Source organism: Dipodomys ordii, unplaced genomic scaffold (assembly GCF_000151885.1).
Source record: "Dipodomys ordii isolate 6190 unplaced genomic scaffold, Dord_2.0 Scaffold156, whole genome shotgun sequence".
Taxonomy (NCBI): Eukaryota; Metazoa; Chordata; class Mammalia; order Rodentia; family Heteromyidae; genus Dipodomys; species Dipodomys ordii.
The window spans coordinates 1,006,871-1,024,753 of record NW_012267372.1 but is presented as its reverse complement, the minus strand read 5'-3'; the positions used below and the strand labels follow the sequence as shown (position 1 = coordinate 1,024,753).

The following is a 17,883-nucleotide window of genomic DNA, read 5'->3' as shown; positions in this document are numbered from 1 at the left end:
CTCCAGGTGCCGGGACACCGCACGGGGACGGCACCGAAACTTTGTCACTGTTGGAGCGGGACGTTGCCGCCCCCTCCCCGCGGCCAGCGCACTTGAAGAAATAAGATTGGGTTGGTTGCGGGTGTCTTTTGGGGGGGCGGGGAGAGAAGAGGACAACGCTCGGCTCACCCCGGATTTGCATCTTAACCTTCATCAACCCGGCCAGCAGCGTTGGCTTCCCGGCGACCCCAGCGTGGTCACAGGGGCCCCCCTGTGCCCAGGGAAATGTTTCAAGCTTTCCCCGGAGACTACGACTCCGGTTCCCGGTGCAGCTCTTCACCCTCGGCCGAGTCGCAGTATTTATCCTCGGTGGATTCGTTCGGCAGCCCCTCTACCGCCGCCGCCGCCTCTCAGGTATGTGTTGCTTTGCAGATCGTACTTATAATTATTGTTATTATTATTAGTATTATTATTATGGCTATAAAGTCGCACCCAAAGCCAGGTTCTAGGAGAGAATGAAAAGTCACATTGCACTTAGCAAACTGCAAACAACTGTGCGCTCCAGACTGCGCGCGGAGCGCGCGCTGCGGGGCCGCGGCGCTGCGGGACTGCAGGCTGACGGGCTGAGAACTTTGAGGCTCGGGTCTCTCCCAACACCCCGCGCCATCGGACCCCTCAAACACAGAGCAGCTAGGGGGAGGGAAAAAAATTCTCCGGGAAGCTTCCAGTAGCTTATCCCGGCCCGCTGCCTTCCGAGAGCGGCCTCTGGCGCCCCATCCCTCTCCCCCTCCTCCTCCTCCTCCTCCACCCAGCGGGAAAGCGAGTGCCTCGAACCCTCGGCGGCGCTGCCTCCGCCTCCTGCGCGGAGACGTAACGGGGGACCCGTGCGTAAGGGCTGACGTGCTGGAATCCTCCGTCTGACGCGGGGCACGCACGGCGCGCGCTCCGCGCCCCCTCCGCCCCGCCCCTGACGTCCCCGGCGCGTTCTATTTTGGAACGCCGCGGCCACGTTGCTAAGGGAGGGGGCAGATCGGCGTTCTGATTGGTCGCCGCGGCGCGGGCTTCAGCCAATCAACTTTCCCTTCCTATTTGTAGGGCGAAACTGTCCCCTCCCCCCACACCCTCTTTTCCCCCCCGGTCGGTTCTCAGAGCTCGGGGTTCCTTAGTGCTTTGCGGGGTCTCTTTTATGAGCCTTTAGAGGCAAAGCGAGGGGCATTCTCGTCGCCACCCGGACGAGTCTCTGAGACTCAATGGATCTGCGGAGGAAGCTTGCGGGGACCTGGTTTCCGCGGCTCTCAGCAGCCCGCAGATGTGTCTGTGTGCCGGCATTTTTTCGGGAGACCAGGCGGTGTCACCCCGCTTCTCCAGACACGCACAGACACAAGTCTCGAGCCCCTCTGCTGTGGACACTCGGCCGCTCCGATCTGTCCCAAATACACAACCAAGATCGCCCCGGAGAGGGGGGAACCGGGCAGGTGGTCTCCGGGAGCCCCGCCCCCTTTGGATTCCCAGGATGCTGATTGGCCGGCGCTCCAGCCCTTCCCTCGCCACGCCCCCCGAGAGAGTAGTTTATCCCGCGGAGCGGCTCTGGCATTTCACTTTTGGGGGTGGGGGGGAGATATAAGGAGTGCTCGGATTTGTGGGGGCTCAGGTTTTAACAGCAGCCCTCTCCCCTGCGACAGACGGAGTCAAGTGGTTACTTTTCCCTACCTGTCCCCTCTTTCACCTGTCACTTGTCAGTCTCACGGATCGAGACGATTACTTGAAATAAGGCTCCCAACTCTTAGGCTTGTCCCCCAACTGCCTCCTTGCGGGAGATCCCCGCCCCAGCACGGGGCCTGGCACCCAGGGGTGTGTGGCTGCGAGTGCAGGAAGGCTTGGTCTAAGGCCTCTCCCGCTCCCTCCCGCTTGCTTCTGGGGTGGGGGTGGGGTGTTGTGGCTGTGTGTGGCTGTGACTCCATCCTGGGAGTTCTGTCACCCGGCTGTGTCCAGCCTCCTCCCCCCCCCACCTAAGAGTCACCAACCCGGGGTGTGATTCACCACCCTCGACAACCGTGCAACCTTTCCCCGAGGAAGAAGGAGGAGGTAGAAGCTGGTTGAGCAGAAATTCTCTCATTAAGCACTGCGTCACGGTGTAGTGGAAGGGTGGGTGTTGTGGCTTTTTGCCTGTGACACACACATCCACACCCGCTCGCCCGGTGCTCACTCACGGGCTCGGTGTGTGTTATGTGTGTTGGGTATGTATGTGTTGGTGTCTTTGTTTGTGTGTCTACGCCTGTGTGTGTATGTGTCACCCCGTAGGAGTGCGCCGGTCTCGGGGAAATGCCCGGTTCCTTCGTGCCCACGGTCACGGCGATCACCACCAGCCAGGACCTCCAGTGGCTTGTGCAACCCACACTCATCTCTTCCATGGCCCAGTCCCAGGGGCAGCCACTGGCTTCACAGCCCCCAGCTGTGGACCCCTATGACATGCCAGGGACCAGCTACTCCACACCAGGCCTGAGTGGCTACAGCAGTGTTGCAGCTGGTGCCAGTGGCGGGCCTTCTACCAGTGGCACCACCAGTGGACCTGGGCCTTCCCGCCCAGCCCGAGCCCGGCCTAGGAGACCCCGAGAAGAGTCGGTAAGTATAGGGCATGAGAAGTTGATCTGGGGAAGGGGGGGATGGCATGGTGGTGCATGCCTGTAATCCCAGCCATGCAGGAGGCATAGGTAGAAGATCAGTTTCAGGATAGCCCAGGGTGGTGAAAAGGAAGAGACCCTCTTTGAATAATAATTCGGGGGGGGGCTGGGGGGTGTGGCTCAAGAGGTAGATGAATTGGGTCAAGACCCTGAGTTCAGACCTTCACACCACCACCAAAAAGCAAAAAGGCAGCGGAAGTAAGTTAAGTCTGGGGGAACTGGAAGCAAGAAATGTCTAACTTTGCCACAATTGGGTGGGGTCCCCTAAGCCTCAAGGTTTCAGTAAACCTTGCTGGAGTTAGTGAGGACTGGAGGGGTTGGCTTCTGGCTGTTCTGAAAGCAGAGGAGGTTTGGCAAAGAGGGGGGAGGTCACCAGAGCCCCAAATCTCATGGCTTCTGTCTCCCTGCCTCAGCTTACCCCAGAGGAAGAAGAGAAGCGAAGGGTTCGCCGGGAGAGGAACAAGCTAGCAGCGGCTAAATGCAGGAACCGGCGACGAGAGCTCACTGATAGGCTGCAGGCGGTAAGGACCGGCCCTAGGGTGGGAGAAGGAATGAGGTTCATGTGTGGGGACCAGATGAAGCAGGCCACGTCAGAGTGCCCCCGAGGGACCACACACAGACACCCCCCCCAAGCTTCCTGCCAGTCCCTCTTCTTCTCTGACTACACGTGTGGTTGTCACAGTTGTCAATTTCATCTGGAGACAAGTGGCAGAGGGGACAGCTCCAGCCATTTCTTCCACTGAGTCCTGGGCACCCCAACTTCTGCCTCTTTCCCCATCTTTCCCTGTCTCCCATCAAATAGCTCAGCCTGTTTCCACTGGAATAGCCAAGATGGTTCCCCCCCACCTTCCTTCCTCACTTTCTGCCCCGCCCCTCACGATTCTCCTGAACGGGAGGCTGGTGGAGGCCAGCCAGGGTTTATAAACCTCCAAACCCTGGCCTCACAGGGCTCCCGGAGGAGACAGGAAAATGCTCTGCTGCCCCACCCCGGGAGTCCTCACAAGGGGAAGCTGGGGACAGGTAGAACCCGTTAGAGACATGCTCCAAGCCAGGGACGCTGGGGGAACTCCTGCCTGTCACCCGAGCTATGCAGGAGGCTGAGGTCCGAGGATTGCGCGGCCAGGGCAAGGAAAATCCATGATATTCTTGATCTCCAGTGAGCCAGCATAAAAGGCTGGGAGTGGAGCTGTGGCTCAAGTGGTAGAGCACTAACTAGCTTTAAGGGGAAAAAAAGGGGGGGGGAAATGCTCAGGGGCCACATCCAGGTCCTGAGTTCCAGCCCCAGGACACACACACACACACAGGACTCCAATCCCACAGGCGCTCAACCATCCATGGGGGAAACTGAGGCACCACGGCGCAGCCCCAAGTTTCTCCTTAGAGCCTACCAGCTCGGGGATTGTTTTGCGGGGTGGGTGGGAGGGGGGATGAGCTACGAGGCACCTGTTGTCATCCCTGGACTAATGGCTCCCCTTTCCTTCCCCCTTCTGTCCCCCCCAGGAAACAGATCAACTGGAGGAAGAAAAAGCCGAGCTGGAGTCGGAGATCGCCGAGCTGCAGAAGGAGAAAGAGCGTCTGGAGTTTGTGCTGGTGGCCCACAAACCGGGCTGCAAGATCCCGTTCGAAGAGGGCCCGGGGGGGCCCCTGGCGGAGGTGAGAGGCTTGCCGGCTAAGGACGACGGTTTCAGCTGGCTGCCGCCGCCCCCGCCGCCCCCGCCCTTCCACGCCGGCCCGGACGCGGCCCCCAACCTCACCGCTTCTCTCTTTACACGCAGTGAAGCTCACGTCCTCGGCGACCCCCTCCCCGTTGTTAGCCCTTCGTACACCTCCTCGTTTGTCCTCACCTGGCCGGAGGCCCCCGCGTTCGCCGGCGCCCAGCGCAGCAGCGGCAGCGAGCCCCCCGCGGACCCCCTGAGCTCGCCCTCCCTCCTCGCTCTGTGACCCCCCTCCCCGCCCCGGGGGCCGCGGGGCACACGCGCGCACACACACGCGCGCTCCCTCCGCGCGCACACGCGCGCGCGCGCGCGCGCAAGCCGAGGACAAAGCCCAGAACATTTGGGACCCAGGAGGAGGAGGAGAGGGGGGAAGAGACACTCACAGCCCTCCCCTCCCCATCCGTCCGTCCGTCCATCATGGGATCTTCCGGACTTGAGTTCGAATCCTGCCGCTGGACTGAAGGAGCCCCGCCATGCGTTTCCGTGTCTCCTCTTGTAATCCGTGCTGGGTGACTTTGGATTGGGGTGAACCGGGGGGTGGAAGGGGGTGGGTAAGGGAGATGGGGTGGGGACGGAGGGACGGACACACCGCCCCCACCCCGCACCCCTCAATTGTCCTGTTGATCTTTGTCACCGCCACCCAGTGTCTGCGGGGTGGGTGGAGTGTGTGTGGGGGGGACGCTGGCGAGGCAGGGGAGGGTTGGGGGTTAAGGTGGGCTGTGCGATGCCCGCATGCTCAGAGAGGCCCAACAAGGAGATGCCACAGAGCCCCCACCCCCCCACTTTCCTCCCCTTTCCAGGGGGGCCCACCCTGGGCCTCACCTTAGCCTCTTAAATCCCATTTTCCCAAGAGCTTCCGAGCTTCCTCCGGGCAGAGTTGACCCCCCTTCCCACCCCCTACCCTACCCACGGAAGCCGATCGCCCCCCTCCAGGAGTTGGGGTCCCCCACCCCACACATACGCCTGCATCCAGACTTTAACCTAAAATGTGAAACGTCCCTGACTGTCCAGCCAGCTCCTTCCCTGGCAAACCCGGCTTGGGTTGGACGCCGTCCTTCCCTCTCTCCATTCAGCCCCCCCCTACCCCGTGTTTGGCAGTATTAGCCCCCCCAATTCTGTCCTCTCCTGTCCCCCACACCCCCCTCCCCGCCCCCAGCCCGCCAGGGCTTTCCTCGTTGGGCCTTTCTGGTTTTAGACAGCAGGGGCTCGGGAACGCCGTCCTGCTGGGGCGTTTATACTGTGAATGGGCCAAACGTGGGGTACACAGCGGGGTAGGAGGCCCCGCTCCCCCCCAAAGCCTTCCCTCGGTCCCCCCTCTTTTTCTCTCCCCTGGACAATACAGTGAGTCCGACTCAAAAGGTGACAGTTGGGTCCGTCCACCCACATGGTCCCCCCCCCACCCCAGCCGAGGACGCCAGCTTCTCCCCGCCCACTGCACCCCAATCCTCTCCAGAAAGGGGAGAAGGGGGGTAGGGCCAGCATTTTTTTGTTTCTGGAGAAGTGTTCAGGGCTGAGGCTTGGCCTGCCCTCCCCTGGCCCCTCACCCCGCCTCTCCACCTCAATTATTGTCTGGGGGGTCAGTAGCCCTGTGGAGGGGTCACCCTCTTCCCCCCACCCCACTCCCCATTTTGGTTCTGGCCTCCCTCCCCCCCCCACCTTGCGCTTCACCTCGTGGAAATCCCACCACGAAGCAGATTTCTATTTTTTAACATCGGGGATGGGTCCCGCGGCCCCCTTCCCCTCCCTCCCACGCTGCATGGACCAGAACATTCCACCCGCCCCCTCCCCCAGCTATTTATCCCTTTCCTGGTTTCCGAAAGGCACTTATAATCTATTATGTATAAATAAGTATATTATATATGGTGTGTGCGTGCGTGTGTGTGCGTGCGTGTGTGTGTGTGACCTCTACACAGTGTGCTGTGGAGTTGGAAATGACTTTTCTGGAAAGTTGGGAGTCCATCTGCCTGTCTGTCCTGTCTGTCTTGTCTTTTTTTTTTCTTCTGACTGTCTCTTCTGATTGTCTCCCGCCCGTCGGGCTGTTTCTCTCCCTGTCTCCTGTGGACAGGTTCACTTTGACCTCGTCCACCTGTCTCTTTCTACTGATTGTCCCCCACTCATACCCCCCCACACCCCGAGATCTTTTGAACTCTGGCCGCACTGGGGACCTGTGGTTTTGGTTGTGTTAGGCTGAGAGAATGATCGGTGGTTGTTCTGCGTTGTCATTGTTGTGGTGGTTGTGACCATCTGTCTGGGATTGTTGCGGTGGGACGCATGCACGTGTCAATCACAATGTATCGGATCCCTGACGGCTGCCATGATGTATTTGTGATTTTGATTTTGTATTTTGCACCTTGCCCGGGGGTGGGGTGTGGGGGGGAACCGGGGAGCCCTGCGCTGTCCCCCCTCCCCTCCCCTCTTGGTTCTGCACTGTCGCCAATAAAAAAAAAAAAAAGATCCTTAAAATTCAGATGCCAGACCCAACTGTCTGTTTTCTGGGGGGGGTCACAGCATGATGGAGTGAGGCTAGACACCTGGGAGAACTTCCCATGCGTGAATGCCCACTTTATATTCTAAAAAAAATGTAGCAGAGCTCTGGAGGGACGTGGGGAGCCATGGCAGGGTTTTTGAGGCGCAGAGAGGCTCAGACAGGTTTGTGAGGTTGAGAGTAGCTGGAAGGGAGAGGAGTTAGACTGGAAGGAGACCTGGGAAAAAGAGAGAGTGTGGGAAAAGAGGGAGGGCAAGGACCTGAGACCTTAGGGGATTGGGGTGGGAGGGGGGAGGACAGGCAGAAGTCAATTATGGAGCAGGAGGTTGATCATGAACCAGGGATTTCATCTTTCCCAGCCTTAGTTTCTGCATTGGCTGTTGGAAGGACTCAGCTTGAGTGATAAAGATGTATTACCACCCCCCTGGTCATTACTGGGGTCCCCCCACAATCCCATCTACTTCTCCTACTATTAACTGACCCTTTGTCCTTTTATCTATTTATTTTGGTGCCAGTCCTGGGACTTGAACTCAGGGCCTGGGTGTTGTCCCTGAGCTTTTGTGCTCAAGGCTAGCACTCTACCACTTGAGCCACAGCACCACTTCTGGCTTTTTGCTGGTTAACTGGAGATAAAAATTTTATGGACTTTTCTGCCCAGGCTGGCTTTGACCCGTGACCCTCAGATCTCAGCCTCTTGAGTAGCTGGGATGACAGGCGTGAGCATCAGTGTGCAGCTGACTCTGTCATGCTTTACGAGTCTGCCCCAGTGTCAGTGTCAGTGTTAAATATCCTTGGTAGATGGTGTGCATTTATCATCTTTTAACAAAAACTGGAATGTACACTAATACAACCACTCTGGAAAGCAGTCTGGAGGTACCTCAGAAAGCTAAATATAGACCTCCCCTACGACCCAGCCATATCACTCCTAGGCATCTACCCTGAGCAACAGGAACCAGAATACAAGGACACCTGCACCTCTTGTTCATTGCTGCACTGTTCACAATAGCCAAGATAGGGAAACAACCCAGATGCCCCGCTACAGATGAATGGGTCCAAAAATTGTACCAATATACAATGGAATATTACGCAGCCATTAGAAAGAACAAAATAATGGCATTCTCAGGGAAATGGATGGAACAAGAATTTTTGATGAGGTAAGCCAAGAGCAGAGAGACAAATGCACATGGTCTCCCTGATAGGTGTATGTTAAATCCAAAATGCAAGGAGATATGACAAAAGATGTCCACTCAATTTGTCATATCATTACTAAATGACCTCATGTTGTTGACCACATATATTATATATATATATATACATACACACATACATACATACATACTATGTATGTATGTATGTGCTCGTCTGAGGGAAGCCAGGAGGAGGATACAGCAGTGGGACCCATCAGCTGCACTGGACATTGATGAAAATGAACTAAAAATCTCCAGGGCAGCGATGGGAGAGAGGAAATGAGAGGGAAAGAGGGAACAGCTGACACTAAGCAAAGGAAATGTACATATCCCCCCCCCCATGTAGAAGAAATAGCTGTATTGTCAAAGCCCATAGAATTCACAAACATTCTAGAAGATGATAACGACGATTTGCCTTGTGAAGGTTAAAGGGTGTGTGACCTTAACTAAGTATCACTATCTCATAATACTGTGAAATTTCTGAAATTTATGTCATCACTTAATCTCAATAAAAGTCTAAAAAAAAAAAAAACAACCAGAAACTGTGCTATGAGTAACCCCAAGCACGTGCAGAGAAACAAAGGCGGCCCTGATTCAGCCAAGGCGTGATTAATCCGTGAGTGAACAAATGAGTGAATGCCCAGTCCAGGAAAGGAAAACAAACGCTCCCACGGGAAGCAGCCCCAGACTGCAGAGACAAAGTTTTCTTCACTTTCTTTTGGAAGGATCTGTAATACTCCCGGGATGGACAATGGGTCACAGCGCCCTCTCCTGGCGCCCTCCAGAAGTGCGCCTCTGAGCAAACGCAGGACTGGAAGAGAAATTGAGTTCTAGTTCTGTGGGGACAAAAATGGGATAGATACTCCCGCCCGAAAGGTGGAATTGAACCACTCTGTCGCTAAACAGCTACAGGTTTGAAGCCTGCACCCCAGACCACTGAGGATCATCCGGGCAAAAGCCACTGTTTTCATGCCTCTATATAAAGACCTGAAAACTCAACATTTTACACCCATGGTGATTTGTCCTGGATGCTGTCAACGCTCTCATTTTGGTGCTTATAAGTCCCTGCCGTGTCTTTTGAAAGGTAATAGCAAAGATCGTTGGCCAGATTTTTTTTTCTGAAGACGAGTCACTCCTCGCTTCGGGAAGCGGCCTCATTTGCATGGCGCTGTGCATTCTGGGAAACAGTACCCAGGGAGTTTCTTTGCTGCTAGAGTCCAAAGATTCGGAAGCCATTTATACAAAAGGCAGGAATCATAAGTAAATAAAAAGGTTTCCTAACGGAAGAAACTCACAAGTCGATTTCAGAACCTCCCCCCCCCAAACTCCTCCCCTCACACCTTCGCGGAAGAATTTTGGGGTTTTTTGCCCAGGAGTAGCCCGAAGCTGTGGCCCCGCGCGAACGGGGGAGGCTGCGCCACCTGGTGTACATTTTTGGAACTGCAGGATCGGCTGAGCTCGGTCTTGATTCAAACGTTGACTATTCAAATGTACGGAGTCCCAGGTACTATCTTAGGTGTTGGGACTGAAATCTGCCTGGGAGACACTGAATTTCATCAATGTTTACACCTGAGTGCTGTGGTCAGGGAAACCGAGGCTCAGATTCCCTCAGTCTCCAGGGAGAATGGACCTTTATCAGAATTATAATTACACCACCCTAATCATTATTCCAAAAAAAAAAGATCAGGTTACGCTTAGTGGTGCACTTCTAGAATCTCAGCTACTGGGGAGGATTGTGCTAAGGGTCCCTGCCCTGGATTTGCAAAATGAGTATGAGATGAGTTGGAGATGTGGCTGAAGTGGTACAGTGCCTGCCTAGAAAACTTGAGACCCTAAATTCGAACCCCAGGATAGAAAATTTAAAAAACAAAAAACACCAGACAAACAAAAAAGCATTACATGTCAGAGATTGGTTGGCAATATTTTTTCTCTCCATATTTGGCTTGTAGCTTGAGGCATATGACCCCGGGCAGGATGCTTTCTCCAGACCTTTGCTGGTCGCCTGTCTGCCATATGTTTCTTGGGCTCCCTGCCCCCTCCCGCTGTCCTCTGCTCAAATATCAGCTCCCAAGATGCCCAGTTTAAAATAGCAAGACTGTCACTTGATCCCCTGCCGGCTGGACTCTTTTTCACCACTCTGATCACCACTGGTCCCATTCTATGTTTCTTTGCTTATTGTTTATGCCAACAAAACAAAATCAGCTGCAGGAAACTTGATATGCCTTTATGATTGTATTGCTAGAGCATAAGAGGGTTGGGATACACCCTGGAGTCTATGCTATCATTGGGCAAGGGGCATGGCTTTGAGTGCAATGGACCAAGATTTGCACCAAGTCTGTAGCATACTCAGGAAAACCCACTTCAAACTTCAACACGCTTTATGCCTTTATAGATGGTCTTTGAACAAACGCTTTGTCTTATGAAAAGTTTTTTTTGGGGGGGATCCAGTCGTGGGGCCTGAACTCTGGGCCTGGGCACTGTCCCTCAGCTCTTCAGCTCAAGGCTAGCACACTACCACTTGAGCCACAGTGCTACTTCTGGCTTTTTTCTATTTGCTTATGTGGTGCTGAGGAATTGAACCCAGGGCTTCGGGCATGCAAGGCAAGTGCTCTACCACTGAGCCACCTTCCCAGCCCTGTCTTATGAAAAGTTTGAATGGAAGCATTTTTAGATACTTCAGGTAGTGTGGTAGTGCATGCCTATAATCCCAGCACTCAGGAGGCTGAAATTTGTGAATTCAAGACCAGCCTGAACTATTGATCTATATATAAGGTTCCAGGACAGCCAAATCCAGGTAGTGAGATAATGATGCTGATGGGGAGGGAAAGCAAGAGGGGGGGAGAGAGAGAGAGAGAGAGAGAGAGAGAGAGAGAGAATCTGGGTTTGAACTGCAGGCTCAGACATTGTGCCTTAAGTTTTTCATGCAAGACTAGGCTACAATTCTAGCTACTCAGGAGGCTGAGATTTTCGGCCAGCTTGAACAGACAAATCATGTCTAAAAGAGTCAAGCAAGACAGATACCGGTGGTTCATACCTGTAGCTTGTAATCCTAGCTACTCGGGAGGTTGAGATCTGAGGATCACGGTTCAAAGCCAGCCTGGGAAGGAAAGCCCATGAGACTTTTATCTCCAGTTAACCACCAGAAAAGTGGATCAAGTGGTAGAGCATTTAGCTTTGAGCTGAAGAACTGAGGGACAGTGCCTAGGCCCAGAGTTCAAGCCCCATGATGGGGAAAAAAAAAAAAAGGGCGAGGCCCTGGGTTCAAGACCTAGTACAAACCTCTCCTGGCTCAACAAGAGGTAGCTAAGCTAAAATGCACACCCAGGATCCTGTACTGGAATCCAGTCTCCCCTGGCCTCTCTCTATCCGTTTAGCTCTGGAACCTGAGGCCATGAGCCTATTCTTGGGCCCCAGGTAATTGAAGCAGAGTGAAGAGATGTTGGGAACTGGAGATGGTACTGCAATACATAGGATTCTTCAGCTGGCTAGATGTAGGAAGTGAGGGAAAAGGAATGTTGGGCAGTGTCTAGCCTGGCAACTAAGTGGACAATGGGATTGTTCCTGGGTTGGAGATCAATAGGAAGAGGAAACTATTTGAATGTTTGTCGTGTGTGTGTGTGTGTGTGTGTGTGTGTGAGAGAGAGAGAGAGAGAGACTTTTTAGAACGTAAATACTTGAGTGTGTAGTAGACAGTGTGGGATCTATTAGTGATGTCTGCCTTGAGCTCAGGCAAGGAAACCGTTAGAATGTGGAATCTACTAGTGATGTCTGCCTTGAGCTCAGGCTGGGACAAATCTGGACTGCGTGGTCTCTCCTCACTTTCTCTTTAATCAGTTCATACTGTAACAGACAGTTGAGGTTCTTCTGCTTAACTGGGGGCACGTCCTGGACCTGTCCTGTACAGTGCTTTTCAGACCAGGAAGGTGAAAGCTGGAGGGGCTGGAAGCATAGGAGGCTGGAATTTTCCACAGGAGTCTTTATTACAGTGTAAATCCAAGCTCAGGCCTCGCCTGGGCCCCATGCAAAGCCCCAGCCTGGCGTCGTCCAGAAGACACCAACCCCTTGTGGCGCCTCCAGCGGCTGGTCACGGAAGTGCGGGACCATGCCCTGGCTAGACAACTACAAGTCCCAGCAGGTCCCACGACCAAGGTGCGTTGTCTTTCCTGGACTCCTGGCGTAGAGCCTCTTGGGAAATGTAGTCCTAGTGGCTTAGACACTTGGTGCAGAGTCCCCAGTGGGAGAGATCCTGACACCTACCAGGAACTGGCTTGGGGCGAGGGAGGAGAAAGTGGGGGATGGATGGGGATGGGGGGAGGAGATGGGGACAGGGGCTGCTGGGGGAGGGGCAAGCCAGGCATCCCATGAGCGAGCACAGATGTCCTCTCATTCGGCTTTGGATTTGCATCCGGAGACTGAGGCTGCTGTTGAAGCAAGGGCTCCGGTCCCTGGGATTTTAGCTCGGATCCTAAGGGAGAAACACTGGGGGTCAGGGGTGTATCAAGAGATAAAGATGACACTGGAAACCAGGGGGACAGTGGTGGAAGGAGCCGAGCATCCACCGCCAGCCCTGGGATCGCACACGGCCAGGCCCTGCCCGCCATCTAGTGGCCGGCGCTGGGATCGCACACGGCCAGGCCCTGCCCGCCATCTAGTGGCCGGCGCTGGGATCGCACACGGCCAGGCCCTGCCCGCCACCTAGTGGCCGGCGCTGGGATCGTCCCACGCCTGCTCTGATGGCGGCGAGGACAAAGTTCCCATGTTCCCCCAGCTCCCCCCAACTCAGTTCCCATCCAGCTCTGCCTCAGGCTCTTACTTAGCTTTGATGTGGCTCAACTGATTGGTCACCAAACCCACATACTGGTCTATCTGGGCCTGGAGAGACCAAGGAGAGAAAGGAAAAGGAATTAGGAATGGTGTGTGTGTGTGCTTGTCTGTGTTGTATCTATATTGCAGAGCAGGGTAAAGTGAGGGGATGAGTCTCTGAGTGGTTTGATTTAAATACACTTTATGTGGGGTGTGGCAGCACATGTCTGTAATACCAGCTGGGCCAGAGCTGCTGGAGAGGTGGAATCAGCCTGGGTAAAAGCAAGACCCTATTTCAAGATACAAAATAACAGCCAAGTGCAGCAGCACCACCCAGGAGATGGGGATCAGGAGGATCAAGGTCCTAATCCAGTGGTGGGGAAAAGTTGGTGAGACCCCATTTCAACTAATAAAAGGTAGGTGTGGTAGTGCATGCCTGTCATCCCAGCTGCGCAGCACCGGCCAGGGGGCCGTGGGTGGTCGGCTTGTAGTACTCACCTGGTGCTGCTGATACAGCAGCGGGACTGTGAACAAAGCGATCACTCCTGTGGATACAAAGATGAGGGGGTCAGGCTGACCCAGGGCCTCCACAGTTTCATCCGGAGTCCCACATCCCCCTCAAACCTGATCAACCCTGCTCCCACCTGCCCACCACAGCCATGTTGACTCACCCAGAATGAGAAGAGTCAAACCATTGAAGACCGCCCCCACGAAGGTCAAGATGTAGAAGAGCAGGGCCAACTGGGGGTGAAGGCCGTGGTCAGGTCCAGGCTGAGGTCCTCCCCAGCGCCCCCCTCCCCACCCCCAGAGAGAGAGAAGAGGTGAGACTTGGGAACCCCAGAGGAAGAGGAGGAAGAGGGGTGGGAACAGCCTCAAGGCACCTTGAGAGAATCCACCAGGTCTTCTACCAGGAAGAAATGTCGCAGCTGCTTGGCTGCAGAGACCACGTGGGAGGCGATCTGGTGGGACAGACGTTCCCTCTGCTCTGGGGTCAGGGTCAGATCCACGTCCAGATACGCCCTGATAGGACAAAGGGACGGAGCCTGGGGGCATGGCTGAGACAAGAGCAAGGAATGGGGTCCTGGGGTTAGGACTGAGGGACCATGTGGAGTGGGCTGGAGTCAAACTCAGGTTTCAGATCAGGAGGAAAGAGGATGAGGCTGCCCGAGTCAGGGGTCGGTGCTGGGGGTGCTGGGGGCTGGAGGGAGTCTGGGGACAAGGGGTCTCACTGGAAGGGGTTGGCTCCATCGCCCCGGTGCACAGCCTGCAGCATTTTGCGGTAAACCCTGAGAGAGATGGTGCCACAGAGCAGCAGTAGAGCCACGTGCGAGGCCACGGACACGATGCTGAAGTGCAGGAGGCAGAGGAGGGAGACCATGAGGCCAGTGAAGACCACCGCCGATGTCCGGGAGTCCTTCCAGTACAGCAGGTCCGCCACTGTGGAGCAGGAAGGCATCAGGCCACTGCCGGGAGCCACTGCTACCATTCTTGCCTGTGCAGTGCACCTGCTTCAGCCCTTATCTGATTCCCACCTTTCTGAGTGTGTGTGCACATGCGCCTATTGTGTGCATGCCCACACACCAGGACTGAGGCTTGAACTCAGGGCCTGGGTGCTGCCCCTTAGCTTTTGCATGCAAGGCTGGTGTTCTACCACTGGAGCCACACCTCCACTAATGGCTTTTGACTGGTTAGAGATGGGAGTTGCCTGAACTGTTTTCTACACCAGCTGCCTTGGGACCACGATCTTCAGGTCTCTTGAGTAGCTAGGATTACAGATGTGAGCCACTGGTGCCTGGCTCAGCAGTAACAGGTTTTAATTCCCCCTGCAATACAAATGTGGTCTTTTCTCAACATCTGGCCCAGAAATGGGCATTACGCGTTTTCATCTCAGTGAAGAATGGGAATGCCTTACTGGACTTAACATTATTATTATGATTATTGCCAATCATGGGGTTGAACTCTGGGCCTGGGCACTGTCCCTGAGCTTCTTTTTGCTCAAGGCTAGCACTCTACCACTTGAGCCACAGCACCATTTCTGGCTTTTTCTGTGTATGTGGTATTGAGGAATCAAACTCAGGGCTGCATGCATGCTAGGCAAGCACCCTACCACAAAGCCACCTTCCCAGGCCACAATACATGATTTTCTAAGTCCTAAATATATAAAGAACACCATGCTCCTTTTAACTGAAATTAGCCACGCCTTTCAGGGATTTGTGTGGCAGTACTGGGAATTGAACTCAGGGCCTCATGCTTACTAGGTAGCAGGCATTCTACCATCTGAACCATACCTCCAGCTCCTTTTGGGGTTATTTTCCAGGAAGCGTCTGGCTTTATGCTGGATCTAGCCTGACCTGCAATCATGGTTGGGCTCCCCCATGCCCCATGGGATGATAGACCCATGCTGTTGCTCCCAACCATTGCAATTCTTTCTTCCCCCTCCACCCTCTAGCTGGAAAGAGGGCATAACACCACACTCAGCCATTGGATGGGATGGAATCACCAAACTTTTCTTTTCCAAGGCTGGCCTGTAAATCAAGATTCTCCAATCCCTGCCTCCTGTGAGTAGTTACAATTACAGGGGCCAATACACCAGGCACTTTTACTTCTTTCTTTCTCTCCCTTCCTTCCTTTCTCTCTCTCTCTCTTTTGTTTATTGTTGGTCATGGGATTTGAACTCTTGGCCTGTCCCTGAGCTTCTTTTGCCCAAGGCTAGCACTCTACCACTTGAGCCACAGCACCACTTTTGGTTTTCTGGTGATTAATTGGAGATAAGAATCTCCCTGCCTTTCCTTGCCCGGGCTGGCTTAGAACTGCGATCCTCAGATTTCAGCCTCCTAAGTAGCTAGAATTACAGGTGTGAGCCACAGGTACTGGGCTTGTTTCACAGTTCTTCAACGCACCTCCAAATCCAGCATGAGGCCTGGCCCATGGACCACCAGATTCCCTTCCATCTACACTGCAACACCCGTCCCAGAACCCACATCTGTCCCCTTCCACACCGTACCCAGCCTCACACCCTTACTGCGGACTAGCAAACCCATCTACCAGCCCCCCCTACAGAGTCTCACCCCCTCATTTGGCATCCTTCAATTTCCCTCTAAATAGGGGTAGCCCCCTCCTCTCCCTGGGCAGAGGGGGGGAGGTGAGGGGGGAATCCCCCAGCCTGGCCCCGTGTGGGGGAGGGGCCGGGTCGCCTGAGGCGGGGCTAAGTTTAGGCATGCTGGGGGGAGGGGGCCGCCAGCAGCTGTGCTGGCGTGTCCGGACCTGAGTGACAGCAGCGACTGGGCCCGGGACTGGGGGAGGGGGGCTCCCTGCTCCTGAGGCCCCAGAGTCCTAGCTTGTTGGGGTGGGGATCCCCACGTTTCCTCCAGATCCTCTCTAGGTCCCCTTGAAGCTCCCCGCCTCCCCCAGCCTCAGGAGAATTCAGGAGCATAGCAAACCAGGCTCCAGATTGGAGGGACAGAAGAGCCAAACTGGGCCCTTTTCCCGTCCCCCCACCCAGGTCCCGTCCCAGGCCCCACCCCCCACCCCCGGACAAACCCACCTTGACTCCCCATCTCGGCGGGAAGTGAGAGGCTGCGGAGACCGTGGCTGCTTGGGGACTGGGGCCACCGCACTGGGGCCCCCCGAGGGAGGGAGCGGAGGGGCGGGGCCTCGCGGGGCTCAGCCAATGGCTGTCCCCGGAGGTGGGGACGAGTCCAAGATCTGCACTGTGTAAACACCTAAGCAAGTTCCTGGAGGCCCCGCCCCACAGAGCTTTTAAGTGAGGCAGGGACTATTTACAACCGGCGGATGGATGCTGTCAGGGAACGGTATAGGGAGCTCTGTGTGTTTGTTTGCTTTTTTCTTTGACGAGGCAGGGCCTCTCTATAGAGCCCGGACTGTCCTGAAACCCCGAGGGATTCCAGGCATGTGCCACCATGCCTGGCTGGGACATAGTGCTTGGGAAATGCATAGAAACCAGGCACTGGGGGCTCATGCCTGGAATCCCCGAGACTCAGGAAGCTGCTGGGATCTGAGGATCACGGTTCAAAGCCAGCTCAAGTAGAAAATTATTCCAGCGAGAGGCATCCCCAATTAACGAATACAAAAAGCTGAAGGGGGGGGGCTGAGGTTCCAGTGGTAGGATGCCAGCCTTGAGCAGAAAAAGCGAAAGGATAGAAAGAAAGAAAGAAAGAGAGAAAGACAAAGAAAGAGAGAAGCGAGAGAGAGGAAGGAAGGAAGGAAGGAAGGAAGAGGCATAAAGTTTACTTGTAAAAGTCCCGTAGCCACATCAAGAAGAAAGCCTTGTTCTGTGCTTTTTGTTTTTCTCAAATGCGGTGTATCCACAATCAGCAAGTAGGAGCAGCTCTTAAAAAGAGGGAGTTTTATTTTTCTTTTGGCAATTATCCAATCCTAACTTCTGTAGTGGGCGGGAACCACAGTGAAACGGCCAATGGGAAATGTCAAGAGCGGAGTTTATAATGGCTAGCCAATAGCTGACTAGACTGTCTTTGTTCCTTTTACTGGATTGGTCCCTTTGAATTTCAATCCTCCCAACCTTTGGCTTCCAGTAGTCCAAGGCTGAATCTGCCTTGGGCTGTCTGCTTACCTAGTAGGTGTGGCTCCAGTGTGAATTCTGATTGGCTCCTGATATTGAGGCACTGTCCTGCGACTGGTTCCTGCTCCGATGGCCCCCATGGCTCATCCTCCTTGGCAGGCGAAGGTTCATCAGGCCCAGAGTTCGAATCTCGGGATGTAGGTGGGGATGGAGTATGGACCCGGAGGGTCCCAGATCTGGGAGTAAGCTGAGGGGTCAAGACCTCCAGAGGTGACAACGGAGGGAAATGGAGTTGTGGGTCCACTTCTGGTGCAATAGGGAGAAGGCCGTGAGCTTTTTCCTCTGAGGTGCCCCAGGAGTGACCAACCCCCCTCCCCCACCCCCCCCCCCCCCCCCCCCCCCCCCGCCAGTGGTTATGGTTTCCCAGTGGTGATGGTGTGTGGGGGGGGGACTCCTCAGAGGTGAAAAGCACTCTCTCTATATAAATCACGAC

At 54.8% G+C, this 17,883-nt stretch overlaps 2 protein-coding genes and 1 non-coding gene across 4 annotated transcripts in view; 1 reads left to right on the top strand and 2 right to left on the bottom strand.

Moving 5' to 3' along the window:
• The first annotated feature begins 264 nt into the window (after window positions 1-264).
• Window positions 265-4,601, top strand: Fosb (FBJ murine osteosarcoma viral oncogene homolog B). 2 transcript variants are annotated; one of them, XM_013032655.1, is made up of 4 exons: window positions 265-393; window positions 2,281-2,601; window positions 3,074-3,181; window positions 4,161-4,601. In XM_013032655.1, exons 1-4 carry the CDS (start codon window positions 265-267, stop codon window positions 4,599-4,601), a joined length of 999 nt encoding a protein of 332 aa, XP_012888109.1. The 2 variants fall into 2 exon arrangements, with proteins under 2 accessions (XP_012888109.1, XP_012888110.1); XM_013032656.1 differs by lacking the exon at window positions 3,074-3,181.
• A 4,313-nt stretch (window positions 4,602-8,914) lies between these two features.
• Trnastop-uca lies at window positions 8,915-9,000 on the bottom strand. The gene has a single exon. It is a non-coding gene; the product is annotated as a tRNA-Tyr (tRNA).
• A 3,040-nt stretch (window positions 9,001-12,040) lies between these two features.
• Window positions 12,041-17,883, bottom strand: part of Rtn2 (reticulon 2) — an 8,415-nt gene continuing 2,572 nt past the window's right edge. Inside the window, exons 4-10 of the mRNA XM_013032653.1 lie at window positions 17,442-17,696; window positions 14,080-14,287; window positions 13,732-13,870; window positions 13,522-13,591; window positions 13,349-13,395; window positions 12,861-12,919; window positions 12,041-12,512 (exon numbers count right to left, since the gene is read on the bottom strand). Of these exons, the coding sequence (XP_012888107.1) occupies window positions 12,431-12,512; window positions 12,861-12,919; window positions 13,349-13,395; window positions 13,522-13,591; window positions 13,732-13,870; window positions 14,080-14,287; window positions 17,442-17,696 (860 nt within the window). The 3' untranslated portion in view covers window positions 12,041-12,430. The remainder of the gene's footprint in view (window positions 12,513-12,860; window positions 12,920-13,348; window positions 13,396-13,521; window positions 13,592-13,731; window positions 13,871-14,079; window positions 14,288-17,441; window positions 17,697-17,883) is intronic.

What these genes read in the sequence shown, in the direction of transcription:
- Fosb (XM_013032655.1), top strand. Translation starts at nt 265, where the DNA reads ATGTTTCAAGCTTTCCCCGGAGACTACGACTCCGGTTCCCGGTGCAGC. An exon ending in CCGCCGCCGCCGCCTCTCAG is followed by an intron (nt 394 to 2,280) that starts GTATGTGTTGCT and finishes GTCACCCCGTAG; the next exon opens with GAGTGCGCCGGTCTCGGGGA. An exon ending in GGAGACCCCGAGAAGAGTCG is followed by an intron (nt 2,602 to 3,073) that starts GTAAGTATAGGG and finishes TCCCTGCCTCAG; the next exon opens with CTTACCCCAGAGGAAGAAGA.